Here is a 23,937-nt window from a genome sequence, read left to right as displayed (position 1 = left end):
ATATATATATATATATATATATATATATATATATATATATATATATATATATATATATATATTTACTAATTTTAATAAAGCAAATGATAAAATGCTTTTTTTTTAATTAATATATTTCGTAAAATAAAAGATAAAATGAGGGTAAATACACCGCAAAATATGTTGATGCATATAAGAAGTTGCCATAATGTGTTAATGTGTTGTGGATAATTTTTTTATAATGCGGAGGGTATTTTGGTCAACTTAATAAATTATATGTGGATGAAAACAGGTATGGCCCGGACCGCCCCAAGTACTTGGGCCCATTCTCGGAGCAAACTCCGTCATACCTCACCGGCGAGTTCCCCGGCGACTACGGGTGGGACACCGCGGGGCTTTCGGCCGACCCAGAGACCTTCGCGAGGAACCGGGAGCTGGAGGTGATCCACTCGCGGTGGGCCATGCTGGGAGCTCTGGGCTGCGTGTTCCCAGAAATCCTCTCCAAGAACGGCGTGAAGTTCGGCGAGGCGGTGTGGTTCAAGGCGGGAGCCCAGATCTTCTCGGAGGGCGGGCTGGACTACTTGGGCAACCCGAACCTGATCCACGCCCAGAGCATCCTGGCCATCTGGGCTTGCCAGGTGGTGCTGATGGGGTTCGTGGAGGGATACAGAGTGGGCGGCGGCCCGCTCGGCGAGGGGCTCGACAAGGTGTACCCGGGCGGCGCGTTTGACCCGCTGGGATTGGCGGATGACCCGGAGGCGTTCGCGGAGCTGAAAGTGAAGGAACTGAAGAACGGGCGTTTGGCTATGTTCTCCATGTTCGGGTTCTTCGTGCAGGCCATTGTTACCGGGAAGGGCCCGATTGAGAACCTCTTCGACCACGTTGCTGACCCAGTAGCTAACAATGCTTGGGCCTATGCCACAAACTTTGTACCCGGAAAGTGAAATCACTGATGAGTGATGTCACTTAATTTCCTCTTCTGCATGTGAATTTACCTTTCTGTTTCTGTTAAACTGTTAAAGTAATGAAAAACTCCACTATCTTGTATGGTTAATATGGTTTCATCCTCTTCATTTCCCTTTTTGCCCATGCAAACCTTATTATTATTATTATTATTATTATTATTATTTTTGATATATTTCATATCAAATATTATCAACACTTTAATATAAATAAAAAAAATTATTGACGAATTACAAGTGGAAAGCGATATTTATACATTTGAAGTGTGACATTTTTAATTTTTAGAAGCTACAATATTTTATTTTTGATGAAATATATTTTTCCAATATGAAAGTATAGGCTCTTCGATGCCGTCTTGTTAATAAAATTTTTTATCTTATATACAAATGTAGCCAAAAAAAAAAACTCCGTATATTGTTACTCAATAGACGGGATAATTTTACTTTTAAAAAACAAAGATAGAGGAAAATTTGTCAAATACAATCCGACACTAGTCTTTAGTATAATAAAGTTTCAAATTGCTTATAATCCGTTGACTAAAATCACGAATGTAAATAGTTAGTCTTATAAAAAATTAAACTTAAAATCTTGTAACTATCAAGTTAATTGTGACTAATTGGCTGGGATGATCTTTGACTGAGTAATAAAGTAGAAAAGAAAGTAATTTAAAAAAAATAAAATAAAAATAAAGATATCAATAATGTACAAGGAGGGATAAGAGCTCCAAAAATCTTATCCAGTTTCTTTAACTACTAACCCCCATATATCCCCCCTTCTTATCATTCCACCACTAAAATATCCAGTTTTGTAAGGAAAGAATTGAAGATGTTCGAGCACATAACAGCAAACGAAATTGCAGGCTATGGAGTAGGTGCTTTGCTACTCTGCTCCACCATTTATGCCCCAAAGATTGACTCTTTGGTAGCTGCTTCTCAGCGCAGGTCAGTATACTTTCTCTCCTCTCTTCTTTCCTGCATAAATGAGAAGAAGAAAAAAAGGGAAAAAGACAATACTTTTGTACTGTGTTATTGATGCTGCAATATAATGTTCTTTGTATGAGCAGCTCATTGGGCATGTGCAAGAGATGCGGCGATCTGAAGCTGATAGCTTGTAGGAAATGTAAGGGGTCTGGGTTTATTAAACAAGGGGGAGGACCATTCAATCTCATCTTTGCTAATGATGATCCTAATTCCCAATTAGTTGGCTCAAAATCAAGAATAACACACTCTTCTTGCTCCAACTGTAAAGCTAGAGGCCATTTTCTGTGCCCAGACTGCCCAAAGCTGCCCCAATCTTGATCTTCTGCGTTTCACCCTCAGCTTATATATGTCATGTATTGTTTTCCCCTCTTATCTGGTTTGTTTGTGTTTAAGGATTTATATTTCTTCTACAGCCTTGATACATAAGGATTAGTCTTACACTTTTTTTTGGACTCCATATTGCTTTTCTATTCTTTTTTATTAAGAAGGATACTCGCAGCCACTACCACAGAGTGTGTTAAATGTGTATTGTGATACTGGATGGCAAATGACCATTAGGAGGTAAATCAGCCTAGCAGTCGAACTTGTAAAATTGTAGTTATTAAGTCAATAGTCTGATCAACTTGATTGGGTTGTCCTGGTTTTCTATTCTTAACTATTATAGGAATTGATCAATAATTCATATGCAACAAGAGCTGTTTATTGTATTTACTCTGTGCCAGGAGAATTCTCATTTGTAATCCAATAGGAGAAAAACAAACACTAGTTCTTTTATTTGGTTAACTGATTTCCCTAATTTTTACAGTGGGAAATATGTGATTCAAATAAAAGTAAAACAGTAGAAAATCTTGAAAAAAAAATGAAGAAAGAAACAAAGATTTGTAGGCCTAAAGATGCAGAGAAGTATCAACATCATAGTTTTCAATCTTATGTAGTGTGTTCAGGGTGGTTCTGTTGGGGTTGGCTGACCATAGGGGTGGTTGATGTTGTTCATTGAAAGCTCGAGATTCTGGCTTGTTGTTGCACAAGGTGAGCCCGAGTGAGAGTGCTTCTTGATCAACTGCCTCTGAAGAAAAACCCATCTTTTGTTGCAAGTCCGGGGCCATGAGTTGATGAGGAGGAGGGTCGAAGAAAAGCTTCAGCTCCCTCATCTCTCTTTGCTCTCTCGCCCTCTGCAATTGCCTGAATCTTTCTTGCAAGAGAACGATTGAAGAACCCCCCATCACTGTATGATCTGTGCTTTGCCTCCCCATGAATATATAGAAGCTTAGATGCAAATATGCAATTGCTTCTGAATTGATATGAGAATGGAGATGTATAGGAATGGGAGAACAAGGAGGAGAATCAAGAATCCTTTTGTTTAGAGTGGGAATGGGAATGGGGTTAAATAGGAAGGGAATCGAGATTAATCAGATAAAACCAGATGGTACAAGTACCATTATAGAATCTTTAGTTTTTGGCTTTACTCGATGGATTTTAGTTTATGGTAGCTTTGGTGCTAATGAGGATGAATCATGATGGAGGGGCACAGTCCAAGAAGGAAAGGTTAGAATGATTATGTAAGTGAAAACAGAAGGTTTTAGAGGAGAAAACTGGCAAGGGAAAATGTCCAAAAAGAAGATGAAGAGAGTAGTGGTTTGATGGAATAAAGAGAGGGTATCTGCTTGTCTGTATTGGCATTACAGAGTAGAGATTTTTTGTGCTTTTTGTTGTCTTTTGTGTGTTTTCTGCAGATCTACTTTGCTGTCATCAGACCATTTGTGTTAATGTTTTAGGTAGCGACTAAAACTATGAAGTATGGTATTTCTGCGGTTTGTCTTTTTACTGCAGAAACTATACAAAAATGGTGAGTGCAATGGGACAAAGTAGTAGTGGTAACATTATTGTGACTTTGTTATTTATGGCGTTTGAATCACGTTTCGTGTCCATAAAAAAAAAATAATTGCCCCGAGTTTGATCCACATTATGTGTTCAAAAATATCGTATCTTAAATTATTTAAAAGATAACATTTTGGTTTTCAAGAATGTCATCTTTCCTTACATTAGGATTGACTACTCGTTCAAGTACTCAATCCTACCAAATCATATTATGTCCTTATTTGATTTTTAGGAAATAGGAATGCATGATCATTTTATAGTTCATTGTTTATCATACCTAATCTATATATATATAGATAGATATAGATTAGGTATATATGATAACTAGTTAACTAACCTTGCCCAATCATATTATGTTCTCTTGTTTGGTATTCGGGAATGCAAGATTATTTTATAGTTCGTTGTTGTTTACGTTTCTCATTAGAAATGATAAATAGTTAGCTAAAATTGAATACCCAACCCTACCAACTCATATTATATGCCCTTATTTGGTTTTTAGGGGTGCGAGATTATTTTATAGTTCATCATTGCTTACATTTCTTGTTATGAATGACAACTTGCTAACTAAAATTGAATACCCAACCCTACCCAATCATATTATATTCTATTGTTTGGTTTACAGGGCTGCAGAATTATTTTATAGATCATTGTTGCTTACATTTCTTGTTATAAATGATAATTGGTTAGCTAAAATTGAATACCCAACCCCTACAAAGTACAGACAAATATTATATGCTCATATTTGGTTGTTAAGGATGCGGGATTATTTTATATTTAATTGTTTATATTTCTGGTTAGGATTAGTAACTTGTTAGCTAAAATCGAATACCTAATCATATTGTATGCCCTTGTTTGGTTTTTAGGGATGCAAGATCATTTATATGACTACTTCAATCACTCGATAAGCTACTCAAGCTTGCTTTTTTCTTCCTGAACTCTCAAAACCTCTATTGCAGTGCTTTCAGAAGCCTTCAAGCATAATTCAAATCTTTTAAATAATCAATCTAATGCAACAACAAGTTTTCTTCGAGTATTTCAATCAAATAAGGGATTAGTCATTGTGTGTGACAGTGAAAATCTCTAGTACACTTAAAAAACTTTCTTTGAGTAAGAATCAAATGTTGCAGCAATAGTCAAACTAAATCCAAATTAGTCTTATATGTTAAAAAAGATCTTTTAAATGATCAACACATGTAAAATGCCATCTGCCAAAAAAATCTTTCAAATAATCAACACATGAAAAAAAAGAAAAACTATTTTATTTTAGTGGCTTATTGATAGAATAAAAAAAAATTAATGTTATGCCTTGCGATAATTATATCCAAACCTTAACAATTAGGTGAAAAAATTCAAACATTTAAGTTTTGTAACAATTATGTCCAATTATACCTAACAAATATATTTTAACCTTTCAATATTGATAAATTAATATCAAACATTTATATTATGTAATGATTATGATTTCCAATAAGAAAATAATCTAATCTAAACTGAATTTTTTGAATTTGTACACAAATTATTTAAAATTTTGTAACATAACATAATTTTTTTAAAAAAATTATAATATATCAAAAAATTATAATATATCAAAATGTAGTAGAATAAACTATAAATTTTTTTTTATAAAAAAAAAATCAGCATGTAGCATTGTAGCCTTTAGGCGCAGCTCGCCGTCGGTCTTCACGGGCCGTCGAGCGGTCTGCGGTCGCCGGTGGAGACTCATAACACGTTTCCATGTGAAAGTATACAAAGACTTTATAAGTCAACGACGTGTTTGAGATCCAGAGCAAAGGTCGTTGACTCCTGTCAACTATCCTTATAAAAATGGAGTTCTCCTGCGGGCTCCAAACTGCAGGCGCAAGACACACAGCAAAGGCGGATCGTACCAATTTAGATTAATCTTCCTAATTCAAACTCAAATTCAATTTTTCTACCTAAACCTACTGCATCTACGTCAAATTTGCGGCTGCGCTGAGTAGTAGCTTACTAGCTTTACATACCGTGTCCTGCTTACTAAAGCTTATAAAACAAACAAAGCCATTCATCTGATTTGCGCATTTCGCATCCATCTTTCTCAGCTACAACCCTCGGCTCTTCTGGGTATTCTTTCTTTTCCCTCTTTTTCTATTTTCATAGTCTTTCTTCAATTTCGCCTTTCTGTCTTCAATCTTTTTTTGTGACAAATAGTATTGCAAGGGTAGTTGATTGTTTATTGGGAGATGGGATTTTATGGTATTCATGTTTTGAAGTTTTATGATTTCTTTTGCCAGTCTTTTTGAGTTTTTGTTTTATGTATTATCAGTTCCTGAATTGGTCTGGAGAATGGAAAATCCTGGAAAGAAGGTGTTGCTTACCTCTAATGCTGATGATGTCTGCAACAATATTGCCTTCCATTTAGCTCAGCGTGGTTGCCAGTAGGCTCCCTATCTCTCTCTAATGCATCTGTTATAGAAAGTTTAAATCTCTTACTTCGTATTATATATTAATATGTGAATATGTGAAACAAGTATAGCTAATATCAGATAGATCATTTCAAGCCAACCTTTCCAAGTAAAAGGTCATTTTTTAATGCTATCCTGTGACTAAGCCATAGGTTCTCCAAAGTTAGAATTTATCTATATGATTCTAGGAAAACTGAATTGTTATTATTTTTGGTAATCAGATTGGTTTTGGCGGGTAATGAAAGAAAGCTGAAGGGAGTTGCTGAAATGATAAGGCAATCTCTAGACGACAGTGTTGTGGTGGAGGTGGTTGGCTTGGATATGGAGGATGAGAGAGAGATAGCTTTTGATGAAGCAGTGGACAAGGCTTGGAAAATTTTGGGCTATTTGGATGCTTTAGTGCACTGCTATTCTTATGAAGGTAAAAATTTTGCATCTTATGTAGCTGCCATCTTCTTTGCCTTAAGCTACACTTATTGAATCATATACTATTTTTTAACCAAGCTGCTTTGTCACTTCTGATAAAATGCAACAGGGAAGATGCAAGATCCTCTTGAATTAGCCGAAGATGAGTTCCAAAAGATAGTTAAAATTAATTTCATGGCTGCTTGGTATTTGTTGAAATCTGTGGGTAAACGAGTACGGGATAGAAAATCTGGAGGATCTATTGTATTTTTATCGTCAATCATAGGTGCTGAGAGAGGATTATATCCAGGAGCTGCTGCATATGGTTCGTGTTTGGCTGGAGTGCAGCATCTAGTCAAGGTAAGCAATTTTCATGATTCATCAATAGTTGAGCACCTGTTTCAATTTGTATTATAAGTTAAATGCTTCATTTTTATCATGTAGCATTACTCAATGAATCCTAATAGAGTTAATCTATTTATTTGCTGGGATTTGTGTAAGGAGAAAGTGAGATTTGGAGCTGTTTTTTGTGACATCTTTACCACCTGTCTCAGACCGATGGGTGACACTAGCGCCATTGAATTTGCAGTTTTTGGAGTAGAATTTAGTTAATAAGGAGAAGTACACTGCCTAGTGTCAAGACTTTGCTGTTTCATGACAATTTTTGCTTAATTGGTGTTTTACTTTTCCAGTCATCTGCAATGGAGATGGGGAAGCACCAAATAAGGGTAAATGCAATTGCTCGTGGCTTGCATCTCCATGATGAGTATCCTCTATCCGTGGGAAAGGAGAGGGCAGAGAAGTTGGTCAAGGATGCTGCGCCTCTAAACCGATGGCTTGATGTCAAAAAAGATCTAGCTTCAAGTGTCATCTATCTGATCAGTGATGACTCTCGCTACATGACAGGAACCACCGTCATTGTTGATGGTGCCCAGTCTTTAGTAAGGCCTCGTTTGAAATCGTATATGTGATGTATTTTTGCGCTGTATGTTGTGGCTCAGAAATATGTCTATTTGCCTATGGCAAGATCAATTTCTACTTGCCTATATCAGAGAACAATTACTAGTACTAGCAATGAATGTAGTTAAACCCATGATAAAATTGTCTTGTACTCGATATCTGAAATCTGAATAATATATTGGTGTTTTTTTGTGTCTAATTATTTGTTGATTCTTCAAGCATTGTTTTAAGTTGCCTTGAGAAAACAGCGCTGATTAGAAAAATAATTGATTCTATCCTGAATGGCAAATTGTGCCCTTGCTCACTAAAGAAATAGTTTCAGAACAGAACCAAATGGATTGGTCTCTATGCACCAGGTCAGAATTTCAATTGTTGAATTGAAATATTTAGAACATTTTACCAAACGTCTCTTGACTGCAGTGTATGACTGTAAGCCCATTATCATTTACCATATCATGCAGTAGGCATTTATAGAATCTCCCTAACATTATATATCTTCTCACATGATATCAGCAGTTAGGATTCATCATTCATGTATCCTTAATGTTTTTCCCTCCATTCTTTCTACTTCCTCCACTGACCAGTCTTTTTTGTCTGTATTATATCTATTAATTTTTCTCTCCTGTAATGTTATAATGTGTATATAATATTATTCAGTTTTTCAACAATAAGCAAGTTGTTTTTCTACTGCTTTATATTTTTTTTAAAAAGGTTGAAGTTTACTTGGAAATCATAAATTGTTGACCGAAGCCATCAAAGTCACAGCTTGGATTATGTGCGCCAGTTCTCAACAAAAATCTGTGGAAAGTGAAGAAGAAACCAAAACTGAAGAATTTCTTCACAACTTTCACCTGTAGAATGAATACATTTGAAGTTTGAACAACATAAAGAATTATTGACTTGACCAAATCTTGTCTGGGTTTGAGGTTCCTTGGTAAATTCCTTCTTTTAGGTCTATGTTTGCTATAAATGTTTGAGCATGGAGGAACTCTCAAGCTTAGAGGTTGAAAATGAGAGAAAAAAACAGCAAGAGATGCCTATCCCTGATTTTGGCTATTTATCTTCTAACATCATACAGAGAATTGACCATGGCAAATGGCATGAACCCCACAAAAATCCCTGTTAAAATAGGCTTGATTCTTGACAAGAGCTCGTGGGCTGGGATGATGGGGCTTAACTGTGTGTCTTTTGCCCTGTCAGATTTTTATGCTTCCCATGGTCACTACAGGACTAGGCTGGTTCTGCATTTCAGGGATTCCAAAGATAGTGTTATTGGGGCAGCTTCAGCAGGTCCTTTCTTTCTCTATCTCTGCCTCTCTTGTTTGGTGTTTTTAACACTTAATAACCTGTTCTCATTTCTGTACAGCTTCAAACTTGATAAAAGATGTGGGAGTGCAAGCCATCATTGGTCCACAGACATCAATGCAGGCTAATTTTGTAATTAGTCTTGGAGATGATGCTAAAGTGCCCATTGTTTCATTCTCTGCTACAAGCCCCTCCCTTTCCTCACTCAGGAGTAAATTTTTCATCCGGGCCACCTTGAATGACTCATCTCAAGTAAAAGCCATAAGTTCAGTCATTCAAGCTTTTGGCTGGAGGGCAGCTGTCCCTATATACATAGACACCGAGTTTGGAGAAGGCATTATGCCTTACTTAGCTGATGCCCTGCAGGAAGTTGAAACTCACATCCCTTATCGGAGCGTCATTCGTGCCTCTGCCACTGATGATGAGCTTGTAGCGGAGCTTTACAAGTTGATGACGATGCAAACCAGAGTTTTTATTGTGCATATGCCACCAACTCTTGGCATTCGTCTTTTCAACAAAGCCAGAGAGGTCGGAATGATGAGCGAAGGTTATGTCTGGATTATAACTACTGGTATAACTAACCATTTCAGCTTGGTGCATCCTTCTACCCATAGTTCAATGCAAGGGGTCCTAGGAATAAAAGTCCATGTTCCGAAAAGAAAGAAACTTGAAAAGTTTATTCTTCGCTGGAAAAGGAAGTTTCCAAGACATAGTCCTGTAGATTTGAGGGTATTTGGGTTGTGGGCATATGATGCTGCCAGAGCTCTGGCTATAGCTACCGAAGAAATTGTAGCTAGAGAAATGAATACAAACAACCTGATTGACTCACAGGACTTGAAGGTAACTAGTCTCGTCTCTGAAATTGGTAAGCATCTTCCTCGAGCATTATCAAGGGCTAGATTTGATGGCCTTAGTGGGGTTTTTGATATTGTTAATGGTGAGTTACAGTCATCATATTTTCAGATAGTGAATTTGATGGGTAACAAGGGGAGAGGAGTTGGATTTTGGACACCAAGGTTGGGGATTACCAAGAAACTGAATGCCCCTATTTCAGAACAACACGATTCTACAAAGGTCAATATTAAAGCCATTGTATGGCCGGGAAATGTTACCTCCATTCCAAAGGGTTGGGTAATACCAACAAATGGCAAGAAGCTCAGAATTGGCGTTCCGGTAAGGAGTGGTTCTAATGCCTTCGTAAATGTGATAAAAGATCCTCGTACTGGCATGACCACATTTACTGGCTACTCTATTGATGTCTTTGATTCTGTGATGGCAATGCTGCCCTACAATGTTCCTTACCAGTATGTTCCCTTTGCTTTTCCCAATGGTAGTAGTGCTGGTTCGTACGATGACTTGGTCTTTCAGGTTTATCTCGGGGTTAGTTTATTCCTTCACTTGTTCTTTGTAAGTTTTGTTTATGTGCTTGTAAATAACTGATTTGATTCTCATTTCTTGTTTTGTGAGCAGAAATTTGATGCTGCAGCAGGAGATATAACGATCAGGGCCAACAGGTCTAAATATGTCGACTTTACACAACCATTCATCGAGTCTGGTATTACCATGGTTGTTCCTGTCAAGGACCGGAGGAAGGGAGCATGGACTTTCTTGAAACCATTGACTTGGGATCTTTGGGTGACGAGTGGTTGTTTCTTCGTTTTTATGGGGTTTGTGATATGGATTCTTGAACATCGAACCAATGAGGAATTTCGAGGCTCTCCTCATCAACAAGTTGGCACCGGCTTCTGGTTCTCGTTCTCAATCATGGTGTTTGCTCATAGTAAACCTCTCTTCTATATCTTTGTTGTTGGGATAATAACTGATTGATATTTTCTTGCTGAATTTGTTTTCAAATTTATTTTCAGAGGAGAAAGTGGTGAGCCATCTTGCGAGGTTTGTGGTGATCATCTGGTGCTTTGTGGTCCTGATACTAACCCAAAGTTACACAGCTAGCTTGGCTTCGATGCTAACCATTCAGCAGCTCGAGCCCGCTGTTAGCAGCGTGCGCGAGCTGACTGAGAGACGCGAAAATGTTGGCTATGCAAAGGGCTCGTTCATCCGTCAACTATTAACAATGCAGATGAACTTCAGCGAGTCTCAGCTCAAAGCATACGACACCTTAGATGAACTGGATGATTCTTTCTCGAATGGAGGTATATCTGCTGCTTTTGGTGAAATTCCTTACATGAAGCTTTTTCTGGCTAAACATTGCTCCAAGTATACCATGGTCTCTCCAACTATTAAAACCGACGGATTTGGCTTTGTATGTATGCTCTTTCTTTCTTCTGCATTATTTCTCCTTTCTTGCTCCATAGAAATGAAGATTTTCTTCGGTTAGGAAACATTTGTTCATTCATATATTGCAGGTTTTTCCAATTAGATCTCCTCTGGTGCCCGATGTATCACGATCAATCTTGAACCTGACTGAAGGGGGTAGGATATCCGGGATAGAGAAAACCTGGTTCGGGCAGCAACCGCCTTGTCCTGATGAATCAAGCACAATGGGATTATCAAACAGCCTGAGTCTTCACAGCTTCTGGGGTCTATTCCTGATCGTTGGGATCGCTTCATCCCTCGCTGTTATCATATTTGCATCCATCTTACTCTACCAGAAAAGACGCTTCTTGAAGCATTTGCGCCCGAAAGACTTATGGAGAAGAATTGGCTTGTTATCTAAATGCTTCAAGAACTCAGAGCAGAACAATGTTGAGGTTTCATCCATTAGTGTTCATGGATTGCCACCACTCACCAACTGAATTCTTGGATTTTCCGAACCAAATGTTTGGGAATCTGTCTCCTTTCCAGAGGTGAAAGAGATTCCTTACAGTGAAACATAGATTTCCAAGAACATGATGCGTTTTGCAGGAAGATATGTAGTAATATTTCTTAGTTCTTTTTGAGGTTTTCAGAAGAAACTGGCACTCTGGCAGTGGGATTTTAACAGGTGTAGAATTGTTAGAAAGAATGCATGAGAAAAACATGTTGGAAGGGTGGCTCATAGTTGTCGACATTCCTAATGTAGTTTAATTTGTTTGTATACCAGAAATACTATAATAGGTGATCCATTTTTATTTTTTATTTTTAAATACAATGAAAAAACAAAAACAACGCAATTACAAAAGTCTGGGTATAGACACATCCACAATATACCTGAGAATAAAGCAATTTATACCAACCTTGCATTATAGACCTAATCCAAAAATAACATTCTGTATCAGTAGTTGACACATTCTATATCTGCAGTTGTTAATTTCTATACTTGTAACTATCATATTATGTGTCAGCAATTATTAAGTTAAAATATGCTAATTGAAACTACATAATTTTTATATCAGAATTCGTAATGTCATATGAATCATGGTCCATCGTATAACAATCGCTGAGAATAATCAAAATCAATGTAACCACCAAATATTCAACATTTCTTTCTATGATAAAGGAGAAAAAAACCCAATGGAAAGCAAACTCACCCCATGAATATGCAATTCATAGAGAGTAATCAAAATGTATTGGGCTTAATTTTTGCGGAGTTAAAAACAGTCAACTTACCCAAACCGCTAACTCGTAAAGACCCAAACCCACCGACTTCGAATTTTCTTTCTTGGGAGCGAGGCCAGGCATTGCCAATTGCCAATAGACTTTTCTATTCAGAAGAAGCACATTCATCCGCAGCCTCCAATGGCTAGCAGAAAATTAGTTCGGGATTTTTTGTTCTCCAAAAGACGACCCATTTTCCATCAGCTATTAGTACCTCACCAGGTTTCCTTTGCTTTGCTTTTGTGTTTTCTATGTTTTCGTTTTCTTTTCTGTTTCTTTTTTCCCAAGTAAAAATGTTGTTTTTACGTCGTGTAGGTGGGTAGAGGTGCAACAAGTTTAAGGTTGGTCCAGGCATATGGCTACGCGGGTAATCGCCAATTCAGTGTATTCAATGAGTTCTCTCAGAAATTCAAAGGCGAGTTTAACAGGTAAAAGTTCTTTGGAAGAGGAAATTGCTTAGTTTTGAACCTTTGTTTCCTTGAATTATTGGCTTTAGGTTTTAAAGTTTGTATCTTGGATTGTTTTAATGGTGTTATACATTTGTTTAAGGTAAATGTATGCTCAGAACCTGGGCTAGCAAGATCAACTCTTACTGGTTCAAGTTGTTAGGGGCTTGTTATTGTTAATTTGCTTTTATCATAAACCAACAAAGAAAATGAAAAAGTTGCATTTTGTTCTCTTTAGTTTAGAATGTTAATATTAATTATCTGTTAAAGTAGGGAGCCTTCTGATTCCTACTTTGGTTGAGTAAATTTTAGGAGCATTTTTCTTAGTAGTGTGGTTGAGTAAGTCGCCTTAGGGTTTCTGAGTAATAATTCTACTTGTTGGGTTGGGTGTTTATTGGTGGCACTTGCATGAACTCTGCTAGAGTGTGCATGGAAGCACATGTATATTTTTATATATTCTTATACTTATATCTAATAAGTTATAGGATTTTTATAGGATTGTATAGATGCCTTCTTTCAGAGTTTTTGTATTTGCTTCTGTTTTCAAGTCTAATCAAGTTGTTTCCCAATTGTTTGGGTTGCAGAAACAAGGAATTCCAACAGTCAGTCAAGGAACTGAAAGAGAAAGCAGAAGAACTGAAAGGAGTTAAGGAAGATTTAAAAACAAGGTAGCTTATGAATTAAAATATAACTATGAATTGCAAAATGCTCTGGCCTTGATTAGAGACATAATGTTGTATGTTAAGGCTGGTGGAAATTTCCTATTAGAACCTGATATGGTGAATTGGAAAATGCAGAACAAAGCAGACTACCGAGCAGTTATACAAGCATGTGGATGGTGTCTGGACAGAGGCTGAGTCTACAGTGAAAAAGGTAGAGATGGAGGCTCCTTGTATTGCTTTGGTGACTTTGTACTCTTTATTAATGAAGTAAATCAATCATTGCTTAGATTGCAAGCAAAATTTGAGTTAAGTTGTTGTCAAAGTGATGATTCTTCTTAGAACTGTAAAATCAGTTGTTAATATGTACTTCCAATATTTTGAGTGTGTTTCAGTATCAAAGGGATTATATCGTTAATTGTGATTAGCAACCAATGTCAATATGGTGTGCTAGTTGTTTCCTTCTAATTTCTTACATGTTTTGCTGTAGGTTTATGCAAATGTGGAGGAAAAGGTTTCTGCTGCTAAAGAAGAGGTTTGTACATATCAAGTTTACCTTGCCTCTGTTACGGGGTGTGTTTAGTGTTTACTGAGTAGTGAATAATTAAGTACTCTCTATTATTTGTAGGTCAAAGAAACTTTTAAATTTGAGAAGCAAGAATCTCAAGGATCAAATGTTAACTCTGACAGTTGCAGCTCAAATTCCAAAGACACAAATCATTCTACAGGAGAAAAGCAGCAACAGCACCAGCAATCTGATTTTCGTGATACTGCAGAAACAGTTTTTGGCAAGGTTAGGTATGCTGCTTCTTCCTTTACTTCAAAAGTCTCGCCATCCATCCAGAAACTAAGGGAAGCAAAACCGATTGACTTAGCAAAGAAGGGGTATGCTATTGTAGTGGATGAATTGAAAGGTACTGCGAGCAAGAGGAAGCACCTTGAAGCTCCTGTAGAATCCCCACAAGCAAACATTCAGCGGAGCACAAGGACTGACGTTGTTGTTTTACCCTCAAAAAAATCCAGATGGAGTAAGAATTGGGAGGCTTTCAAGGAAAAAGTAATTTACTTATGCACTCATAGTCTTTGAATTGGATATGTCAGTATAATCTTATTGGCCTTTCCAAAATTCAAGATTGATATCAGTTATTCTTCTTCTCAGATGCAAGGCCACCCCCTCTTTAAGAACATCAGGGGAGCAAGTGAACCTGTAGTTACAAAGAGTCAAGAGGTTTGTTGAAACACTGAATCCTAACATACTGTTTGTATTTTATAGTAAAAATTGGAAATTGTTCTTAAGGCCTTATATATGGCTAAACCTGGATATGGTTTTTACACTACAGCAATACTTGTGCACATATAATACAGGTAACATTTGGTAGATAAGTGGTGACTGATATCTGGCAGTTCTAAGTTGCCCCTTGACTGTAAGATTTAGATTAAAAAAAGGCTGATTTTGACAACAGGAGAAGTTTATGGCTTTCTCAGACCTCAGTAGTGGGTTTTTCTTTGGGATACAAGTCTAAAATTTTATTTCAGGTTTGTTGATTAAATGATTATTTAATGAATGGTCTAAGCTTTATTTGACTAATGAATAGTCAAGTGTTCTGCAGGCTTGGCTTGTTTAGTAATTGATTTTGAAATGGTTTTGAACTTAAGTTGGAAAATTTTTTAAAGAAGACCAAGCTGACTTCTACTGAGCCAAGTAGAACTTTCTTTGTTATTGTTTTTCAACCCAATACTAAATCAGTATTCCATCTACATGTTATTCTCTTCCTTTCGTGACATTCTATGTTAATTTGGTACTGCATCAAGATTAACGAGACATCACATTATCTTTAGTAAAGAAAGTATCTGCTTTTACTTTCACCTTTGTGATAATTTCTAGATGCTACATGTTTTTGACTTTCTCTTGCAATATTTCTGTTAATTGGTTTGGTGTATGTGCTGAAATGGCAGATTGCAGAGGATATTCGGGAAAGATGGGAGACTAGTGATCATCCTGTGGTTCACAAAATCCAAGAGTATGTTATAACTCTCCTGTTTTTAGGGTTGTATATATAGTTAGTGTTTATATGATGAATTAGTAATTTTCCATTTCGATGGAACAGTTTAAATGAAACCGTCTTTGGGGAGTCAAGTACAGCAATGTCATTTAAGGAAATACGCCGCAGAGATCCGTATGATCACGTGCCTTGTTTTTTCTTCTTATTGCTCCTGGTTTCTCAATGATGTTTTCTGTTAATCTGAAGTGGATTTCTTCTAGGACATTCTCTTTACCGGATTTTGTTGCGGAGGTTCAAGAAGTGATCAGACCAGTCCTCGAGGGTTTCTATAAAGTGAGTTGATAAAATCTCAAAATAGCTTATGAATCATTTGGCCTTAATTATGTTGTTTACATCAATGGCTGCTTTTGTCTCCATTGAACGATACAAGTTTAGCTCCTTTTCGTCTCTTATTTTTTGCCTTTTAAAAAAAATATTAATTGTTTTCAGGGAGACCTTGAATTGCTGAAAAAATATTGTAGCTCCACGATGATTGAGCGGTGTAAAGCGGAGCATAGTGCTTTCAACAGCCAGGGTTATGTTTTTGATAATAAAGTAAGAATACACGTTACGACACAATTCTGGTTTAGTTTATGTTTATCTCGACATAAAGTAATTCACTTAGCTGATATAATCCTCCTATTTATGCAGATACTTCATATATCTGAAATTGAAGTTCGAGAGACAAAATTGATGGGAGAAACTCCCATCATCATTTTAGCGGTACACACATTTTATCAGTCTAATTCTGACATTTGGATAAATATCCTCCTTCTGCCACTCCCTGTCTTTTTTTATCGGGCGGAGATTTGAACCCATGACCTTTGGCATGGGGTCGACTCTGATACCAAATTGAAACATGTGCTCCATCTCAACTAAAAGCGCCTAAGCTAATAGTTGAATACACATTTTTGTTTATATATTATATATGCTCAACAAAGATGACTGAAATACTGATCGGTTCTTTTTCTTTTTTGGGATTGTCACAGTTCCAAACACAGCAGGTCTATTGTTTACGCGATAAACTGGGATCCATAGCTGAAGGGGGGAAGGTAATTTATGAAGTACCATGATTTTTGCGACAATTTCAAATCTTCATGCATCAAGATTCATAGAACTAGTTGAGATACTCTTAGTTGTGTCAGTATATTACAGCTGTCTTTCACAGGCAAACAAAGTTGACTAGTTCAGAGATCTTTTCCTCACATTCTTGGATTCTGAATAGAATAATTGTGTTTTAATCTCACCAACTCTGATTCCGTTTTCTGATCTGTGGCGTGATCAGGACGCGATTCACACTGTATACTACGCTTGGGCGATGCAACTCGTGGATCCAGAAGAGGTTGGCGAGGGCGCAATTTATCCGGTTTGGCGGCTCAGAGAGATGCAACAGTTTGGTGTTGCTGCCCTTATATAACACTTTCTGCCTCATCACCATTTGAGTGGAGATAGCTGTTGTATCAGCCTGTTTGCAGTTCATACTCTCCTGGTGGAGAAAATTTTGGCAGAAAAACTTATTGTTATAATTTATAAACTGAACTCCATCATTTTACTGCTGGGTTCATTTGTTGACTTGACATGGTCCTCCATGATCACCCTAACATTTTTTCATTGTACTGTGTATCTTCATCTTCCAATTATCTCATAAAATAACCACTACCATCTGTTTCATATGCATTGAGTTTTATATAAAAGGAGAAATCGCACTTTTGGTTATCTTGTTTTCGAATTATAAATCTATTACATCTCTTCCAATATTTACATCGATCTTTTATGCAACAAAAATAACTAACTGAACATGTGTAGTATGTTAAGTGTTTATGTGTCCTCAGTTATACAATTCTGTACATTACGAACATGAAATGAAACCAAATTCTATATATTGAATCAGTTCCCCAGTGATTGATTGTGGACCCTCTTATACAATATAACTATTGCTCTGTAGTCATACAAATTTCTCAAGCAAGTTGCTGGAAATTTCGTGGGCAACATCGTACCAATACTCAGTCAACGCCAACAGAAACGGATGACTTTTATAGGGCTTTATATATATTTCCGCCTGAGAAAAAAACGCAATCTTTCGCTCCGAAACAATCCCTAAACTAAGCACGGCATTCATCTTCGTCTGAGCTGGGTGAGTATCATCAATTCCCCCTCTTTTATCTTCCTCTGTTCCCTCCCCGTCGGTCGGAATGTTTACTTTTGAGCTTTGCTTCAGTTGATTTGTCATCTATTTCTCATTTTCCAATCAATTCTGTATGTATAGTCGTATAGATGCTCACGGAAATTGCACGGTGTTGTAGAATTTGCGTTTCCATAAGTTTCACTGCTGTAGCTTGTGTTGCTGATGTTTGGTTGATAATTGGATGTGTATATGTGTTTGCGTATTACGTGTTTGATAGATTTCCTTGTTGATTGTAGGGTTTTGTTTTTATGAGAGGGAAGGTTCCTCAAGGCTGTTTGATTCTGTGATTGAATATGTTGTTGCCCGGATCAAACCCCGATCAGACACGGGAGATGCCTGCGGAGAGTGCTGGGTCGAGAGATACACGGCCTGCATCTGGTATTAGGTTTAGTAAATTGGAGGTTGGGAGTGACAAAGTGGAAAATGGGGTTTATGAGCAGTCTGTTGTGCATAGGCTGTCTAGTTCAAACAAGGTTTCTCTGCTGGATATAGCCAGAGAAAGAGTGGATGTTGTGTCAGAGAGAATGTACTTGCTTCCTGATGAGTATTTGGAAGAGATTAAGGGTTCGCTGCGAGTGATGCTTGAGGGGAATGGAGGTTCTCTACAGAGGGATGAGTTTATGGTTTTGCAGAGACTGGTACAGAGTAGGTCTGATTTGACTGCGGATGCATTGATAAGAGCTCACCGAGTTCAGCTCGAAGTTCTTGTTGCTTTAAGCATGGGGATCCAGGCGTTCTTGCATCCGAGTGTTAGCCTCTCGCAGACTTCCCTGGTTGAGATTTTCACCTACAAGAGGTGCAGGAATATAGCGTGCCAAAGCCAGCTGCCAGCGGAGGAGTGCATATGTGAGATATGCAATAATAGAAGAGGTTTCTGCAGCCTTTGCATGTGTCTGATTTGCCACAAATTTGATTTTGAAGTGAATACCTGCCGTTGGATTGGTTGTGATTCATGCTCCCATTGGACTCACACTGACTGTGCAATTCGCGACAAACAAATTGGCATGGGACATTCTGCCATTGGAGGCACTGGCTCGGCTGAAATGCTTTTTAGATGTCGAGCATGCAACCAGACATCTGAGCTTTTAGGCTGGGTGAAAGATGTATTCCAACACTGCGCACCAACCTGGGATAGGGAATCATTGCTGAGAGAACTTGATTTCGTGAGTAGGATTTTCCATGGTAGCGAGGACACAAAAGGAAGGAGACTCTTTATGAAGTGCAAGGAACTCATTGACAGATTGAGAGAGGGAGTGGGGGAGGCAACTGCTTGCAAAGTCATTTTGATGTTCTTCCAAGGTACATCCATTGCCTTAATCCTCTGATAGCATATCCACACAATCATTAACTATTGACAGTTTGGGATACTTGCATTGATATCACTTGCATTACCTTTGATGCTATGTATGCTCACCGTGGCAGATGTTTATATTTTATATATGCTGGCTGATCACTATAGCCCGATTATGGAGAACTTGAATTTGATTGCTTTCTGCTAGTTTACTAGTACCTAAATAAAATTCTTCCTGGTGGAATTAAACTATCCCACTATAGCAAGATGCTTATTCCATACTACATCTGAACTTTCTATGTTCAAATAATCACGTCATTCAGAAGCATTGAAGTTGTTAACATATACGTAGTACCTTATTACTTTCCTTTACATTAACCACCTTCTTCCCACTTTCAATGATAGTTTTGATTAGGCAGGTAAATTATTGGTAAAGTAGATAGATCATTGTAAGTGAGTTAGTATGAAATAATAATAAAATACCGAGTATATGGTTATTTTGATTAATGTACTCACTTTCTCAGAGCTTGAGATGGACTCATCGAAGAAATTTGAAGCCCAGAACAGCGGAAGGATGATCCCTGCACAAGAGGCGTGTGGCCAAATTTCAGAAGTAGTGCAGGAAGCGGTGAGAAAATTGGAAATGGTGGCCGAAGAAAAGCTGAGGATGCTCAAGAAAGCTCAGCTAGCTTACGAGTCATGTGACCAAGAACTAGAGGAGAGGAAAAAGGAAGCGGCAGAACTGAAGCTGGAGAGGCAGCAGAAAAGGCAGCAGATAGATGACCTCGAGAGCATTGTTCGACTTAAAGAAGCCGAGGCAGACATGTTTCAGACCAAAGCTGACGAGGCACGACGAGAAGCTGAAAGGATACAGAGGATTGCTCTTTCAAAGTACGAGAAATCCGAGGAGGAATACGCCTGTAGATACCTCAAACTTAGGCTGAGCGAGGCCGAGGCCGAGAGGCAATACCTGTTCGAGAAGATGAAACTCCAAGACAATCTCAACAAAAAGCAATAATAGCATTGAGGACCCTACACAAGTGCTTCTCTCTAAAGTGCAGGAAATCCTCAAGAATGTGTAGCTCCAATTTAAGTTAGATAACCTCCAGGAGTGTAAAATACTTCTTACATTGCTTCTGTTACTATAACTCCTTTGATTCAATGTTGTGGAACAAATGTTTGAAGGAACCTTTACATAGTTAATGTGGTTGTGTTGATTGTTGAATAACTCCTGCTGCTTCTATCTTCTTGGTCTGTCATCCTCAAGAAAAATCTCTTTGAGGTGACACATTATAATTAACTTTTATTCTCTTTTTCTTCTATTAGTAAAATTACGAAATGTGACAGGAATTTTACTTTCTGAGAGTATTTTACTTATATAAGATTTGTTTTACCTACCTATATATAATATTATTTTATTTTAAATTCATTCTTAATTTCTTAATTATATACTATGAATAACCCAAAAAAAAAAAAAAACTACTCGTCCGACCCACCAAAGGCTGGTGAATATTTATATATATTTGGTATTATAAAATTTTTTAAAATAATTACATTAAAAAAATGTGTGGAAAATATTGGGAGGAGGAGAGGATTATGTGTCATGGTAAAATGAAACAAAAGAGAGATTCTTGGCTTTATTAAGGAGAAGATTACGGGTAGGATAAAGAGTTGGACCAACCGATTCTTGTCTCGGGCAGGAAGGGAAGTGCTCCTTAAAAATGTGGTTCAAGCCATCCCTACCTATGCTTTAAGTGTATTTTTGTTGCCACTGGAGTTGAGTAAGGAAATAGAGAGAGTTATGAATGGTTACTGGTGGGGGTGTGAGGGTGAGAGAACTAGGGGGATTCGGTGGAAGGGTTGGGATGCTCTATGTGTTCCAAAACAGTGGGGAGGTTTGGGCTTTCGTCATTTTCGGGAATTTAATATTGCCCTTTTAGGGAAACAAGCATGGAGGCTAATCCAATTCCCAAACTCTTTGATGTCAAGGATCTATAAAGCCAAATACTTTCCTAAGTCTTCTTTTCTTGAGGCTCAAATAGGTTGTAACCCTTCCTTTATTTGGCGGAGTGTTCTTGAAACCCAAGAAGTGATAAGAGAGGGCTATCGGTGGAGGGTGGGTAACGGGAATTCTATTCATATATGGGGAGATCCCTGGCTTCCTAATGTCTCTTCCCCATTTATACGTACTCCTTTGACTGATAATATTGGAGTTACCAAAGTCTGTGACCTTTTTAATGCATCTAAGACTGGTTGGGATAACACTGTGATTGATGATATCTTTGTTCCAGATGATGCGGAGCTCATTCGTAACATTCCAGTGGGGAGTTTAAGACTAATGACAAGATTATTTGGTCTATGGAGGATAAGGGGTGTTATACTGTTAATAGCTGTTACAAGAAACTCACTGAGGATCTCCATGGTCAGCAAATCCCATTCTGGACCAGAGCTTGGAAACTATGGCTGCCTCCTAAAATCAAGGTTTTCTTCTGGCAGGTATGCTCTGGTTCCCTTCCAACCAATGAGCTTTTGTATATTAGAAAGGTCCCTGTTTCACCGGTGTGTCCTCTGTGTGGTTTGGAGGAGGAATCCACATTTCATATCTTTACTAGGTGTCCTCTGGCTAGGAGTTGTTGGGTCCACCTAGGGACAATTGCTTATCAGAATTTCTCCTCTTTTTGGGATTGGCTGGAATATCATTTCATTTCTCTGCCTGTTAATGCTCTGTGCTTGATGATTACTGTTTGTTGGAAGATTTGGGAGGCTAGAAACGAGAAGCTTTGGAACAATGTTATTTTATCAACTTTTAATGTGGTTACAGGAGCTCAAACTTTCCTTCTGGAATGGCAATCGGCTAACCAAAGTGCCAGACAGCCGGGTCAAACTGTTCTTCATGATGTTAATTGGGAACCCCCTCCCCAGGGCTGGCTCAAACTCAATGTTGATGCAGCTTTGGACAACAGTCACCAAAAAATGGGATTGGGTTTTGTTCTCCGTGACTCTGAGGGTGCGTTCGTGACAGCAAAGCAGGTTCCCTGGCCTGGATTATTCAAACCAATGGAGGCTGAAGCAATTAGTGTGAGAGAAGCATTAAAGTGGATCAAGGAAATCAAGCTGTCTTCTATTCAAGTTGTGACTGACTGCCTTGCTGTTGTTGAGAGTATTAGGAATGCTCAACTTTTCTCTTCATTCGATCTTATTATTAATGACATTAGAAAAATAGCTAGTGACTTGTCTAATATTAGCTTTATGTTCGCTAAGCGGTCCGCGAACAAGGTGGCCCACCTTCTTGCTCAGGAAACCTTGTTTAAGTCTGACTGTTCGGATTGTTTTGTTATTCTGTTTCCTTCTATTGTTTCTGCTTTAGAGCTTGACTCTTCTTAATGAAATTTCGTCTTTGTTTTTTTTAAAAAAAAAAAAGCAGATATTTTTATTGAGGGGAGGGAAGTCGTGAGTGGGACCCAGAGTGACGACGTTGACGTGTCGATCTGAGTTGCTCTCGCGGGGTTTTTCCTACAGATGTCTACAAAGATGATTCGCCAGGCCTAGCTGTCGCGGGGTCCAGCTGTTAGGTCACGGTTCTCAATGCGCTAAATAAATCGGCGATTTGGAATTTTGCGTGCGGCCCCGGCCCGACTTCTTTTTGGCTCCTCGACCTGACTTCAATGATTTTGGAACAACGTGGAGCCACCCATCATATAGTAAAGCTAAATGTCAAAGTTTTATGGGACATTATTCACCATTTTGCACTCACAATATAATGAATATTCACTTTATTTTCCAAACAAATTCTACCTAAATATTAGTTATTACGCCCGGATAAATTTAAAAAAAAATAATACTAACAGAGTAAATTTATTAGTTGAAGTATTCACCTAGGATAATTAAGCTTAGTGTTAATTGTCGGGCTGATAGTGCAATTAATACTAATGAGTGAAGAGCAGTAAGTGATAAATAAAACACAAAATTTTTACGTGATGAAAGAAAAAATCTTACTAAAGTTTTGATGTAATTGTAAATAATTGCTTGTTTATTGCGTGTTAAAACTCGCTATTTATATATTCAAATAATTTGTCTTATAATTTTGGACACTGAAGAAAAAAATGGATGGCATAATATAGCATATAAAACATAGTGTGCTTCTGCTCCATTGCCTCGTACTAAGTCCTTGATCTACGTTGTGCATGCTAGGCTTTGGATTATTAGACATGCATCTCTATATAAAGCATTTTGCATGTGATAACGTACTTTTCAATTGTGTTGCACAAATATTGAGTTTCCTTTGTGTAATAAATTGGTTATTAATATTTGACTTTACCTAGATATTATATTAATTAACAATATTATTGAAAAGGAAATCCATTAATACAATTAATATATCCATCCCTTCACTTATATATATTAAAAAAAATTGTAATATAATAACTTTCATCGTATAATTGTTATATTAGTAATTATTTTATTTTATATTTTTGCAATTAATCGAATCACAAATTACTATCCAAGCATTTCTAAGCATAAAGCATGTGTGTACATATATTATATCATGACATACCTAGATGAGCCATTATATGCAATAATTGTTAGTTGGACGTATAATTCCAATATAATAAACATTTATAGTACTCATGGTTAGTTCAATGATGGATATTAAATGACAAATATATTATAAAATAAAATTGTGATAAATATTTACAAGGAGTTTACAAATAATATGAAAAGTTATAGCACATAATGTAAAAATAGTTTTATTTGTATTTTTTTATTAAACTTTGTACTATTTTAGGTGAGCTAATAAATGTAATTAAATGACACATTATAATATTATTTGTCAATTCATAAATTTTTAATTAACTATAAATAAGC

The 23,937-nt window shown here is 37.3% G+C and overlaps 6 protein-coding genes and 1 pseudogene across 9 annotated transcripts in view; 6 read left to right on the top strand and 1 right to left on the bottom strand.

Moving 5' to 3' along the window:
• The window catches only part of LOC116010352 (chlorophyll a-b binding protein 5, chloroplastic), a 2,668-nt gene extending 1,616 nt beyond the window's left edge, over positions 1-1,052 (top strand). Inside the window, exon 2 of the mRNA XM_031249719.1 lies at positions 272-1,052. Coding sequence (XP_031105579.1) covers positions 272-923 — 652 coding nt within the window. The 3' untranslated portion in view covers positions 924-1,052. The remainder of the gene's footprint in view (positions 1-271) is intronic.
• A 671-nt stretch (positions 1,053-1,723) lies between these two features.
• On the top strand, positions 1,724-2,564 carry LOC116006886. Its single transcript, XM_031247395.1, has 2 exons — positions 1,724-1,883; positions 2,006-2,564. Exons 1-2 carry the CDS (start codon positions 1,768-1,770, stop codon positions 2,238-2,240), a joined length of 351 nt encoding a protein of 116 aa, XP_031103255.1. The 5' UTR covers positions 1,724-1,767; the 3' UTR covers positions 2,241-2,564.
• A 245-nt stretch (positions 2,565-2,809) lies between these two features.
• LOC116010085 lies at positions 2,810-3,145 on the bottom strand. The gene has a single exon (XM_031249349.1). It carries the CDS (start codon positions 3,143-3,145, stop codon positions 2,810-2,812), a length of 336 nt encoding a protein of 111 aa, XP_031105209.1.
• A 2,337-nt stretch (positions 3,146-5,482) lies between these two features.
• Positions 5,483-7,805, top strand: LOC116009847 (3-oxoacyl-[acyl-carrier-protein] reductase FabG-like). The gene is made up of 5 exons (XM_031249005.1): positions 5,483-5,900; positions 6,103-6,214; positions 6,463-6,662; positions 6,777-7,006; positions 7,339-7,805. Exons 2-5 carry the CDS (start codon positions 6,123-6,125, stop codon positions 7,615-7,617), a joined length of 801 nt encoding a protein of 266 aa, XP_031104865.1. The 5' UTR covers positions 5,483-5,900; positions 6,103-6,122; the 3' UTR covers positions 7,618-7,805.
• Positions 7,806-7,898: 93 nt separating this feature from the next.
• Positions 7,899-11,997, top strand: LOC116009846 (glutamate receptor 2.7-like). Of its 4 annotated transcripts, none has more exons than XM_031249001.1 (6): positions 7,899-7,962; positions 8,318-8,896; positions 8,973-10,291; positions 10,382-10,691; positions 10,777-11,174; positions 11,278-11,997. In XM_031249001.1, the coding sequence occupies exons 2-6, from the start codon at positions 8,617-8,619 to the stop codon at positions 11,665-11,667; spliced, it is 2,697 nt and encodes an 898-aa protein (XP_031104861.1). In that variant the 5' UTR covers positions 7,899-7,962; positions 8,318-8,616; the 3' UTR covers positions 11,668-11,997. The 4 variants fall into 4 exon arrangements, with proteins under 4 accessions (XP_031104861.1, XP_031104863.1, XP_031104862.1 ...); XM_031249003.1 differs by having other exon boundaries at positions 7,909-8,896; positions 8,973-9,751; positions 9,875-10,291; XM_031249002.1 differs by having other exon boundaries at positions 7,909-8,896; positions 8,973-9,751; positions 9,860-10,291.
• A 506-nt stretch (positions 11,998-12,503) lies between these two features.
• LOC116005577 (mitochondrial import inner membrane translocase subunit TIM44-2-like) lies at positions 12,504-17,311 on the top strand. Its single transcript, XM_031245810.1, has 14 exons — positions 12,504-12,670; positions 12,764-12,876; positions 13,479-13,562; positions 13,692-13,767; positions 14,044-14,088; positions 14,182-14,610; positions 14,713-14,781; positions 15,510-15,574; positions 15,662-15,730; positions 15,817-15,889; positions 16,046-16,150; positions 16,247-16,318; positions 16,585-16,647; positions 16,881-17,311. Exons 1-14 carry the CDS (start codon positions 12,590-12,592, stop codon positions 17,010-17,012), a joined length of 1,476 nt encoding a protein of 491 aa, XP_031101670.1. The 5' UTR covers positions 12,504-12,589; the 3' UTR covers positions 17,013-17,311.
• A 258-nt stretch (positions 17,312-17,569) lies between these two features.
• Positions 17,570-20,299, top strand: LOC116010344 (annotated as a pseudogene).
• The last annotated feature ends 3,638 nt before the right edge of the window (positions 20,300-23,937 follow it).

Source organism: Ipomoea triloba, chromosome 2 (assembly GCF_003576645.1).
Source record: "Ipomoea triloba cultivar NCNSP0323 chromosome 2, ASM357664v1".
Classification (NCBI taxonomy): Eukaryota; Viridiplantae; Streptophyta; class Magnoliopsida; order Solanales; family Convolvulaceae; genus Ipomoea; species Ipomoea triloba.
Note: the sequence above shows the minus strand (reverse complement) of the source record. Positions and strands in the feature narration are given on the sequence as shown.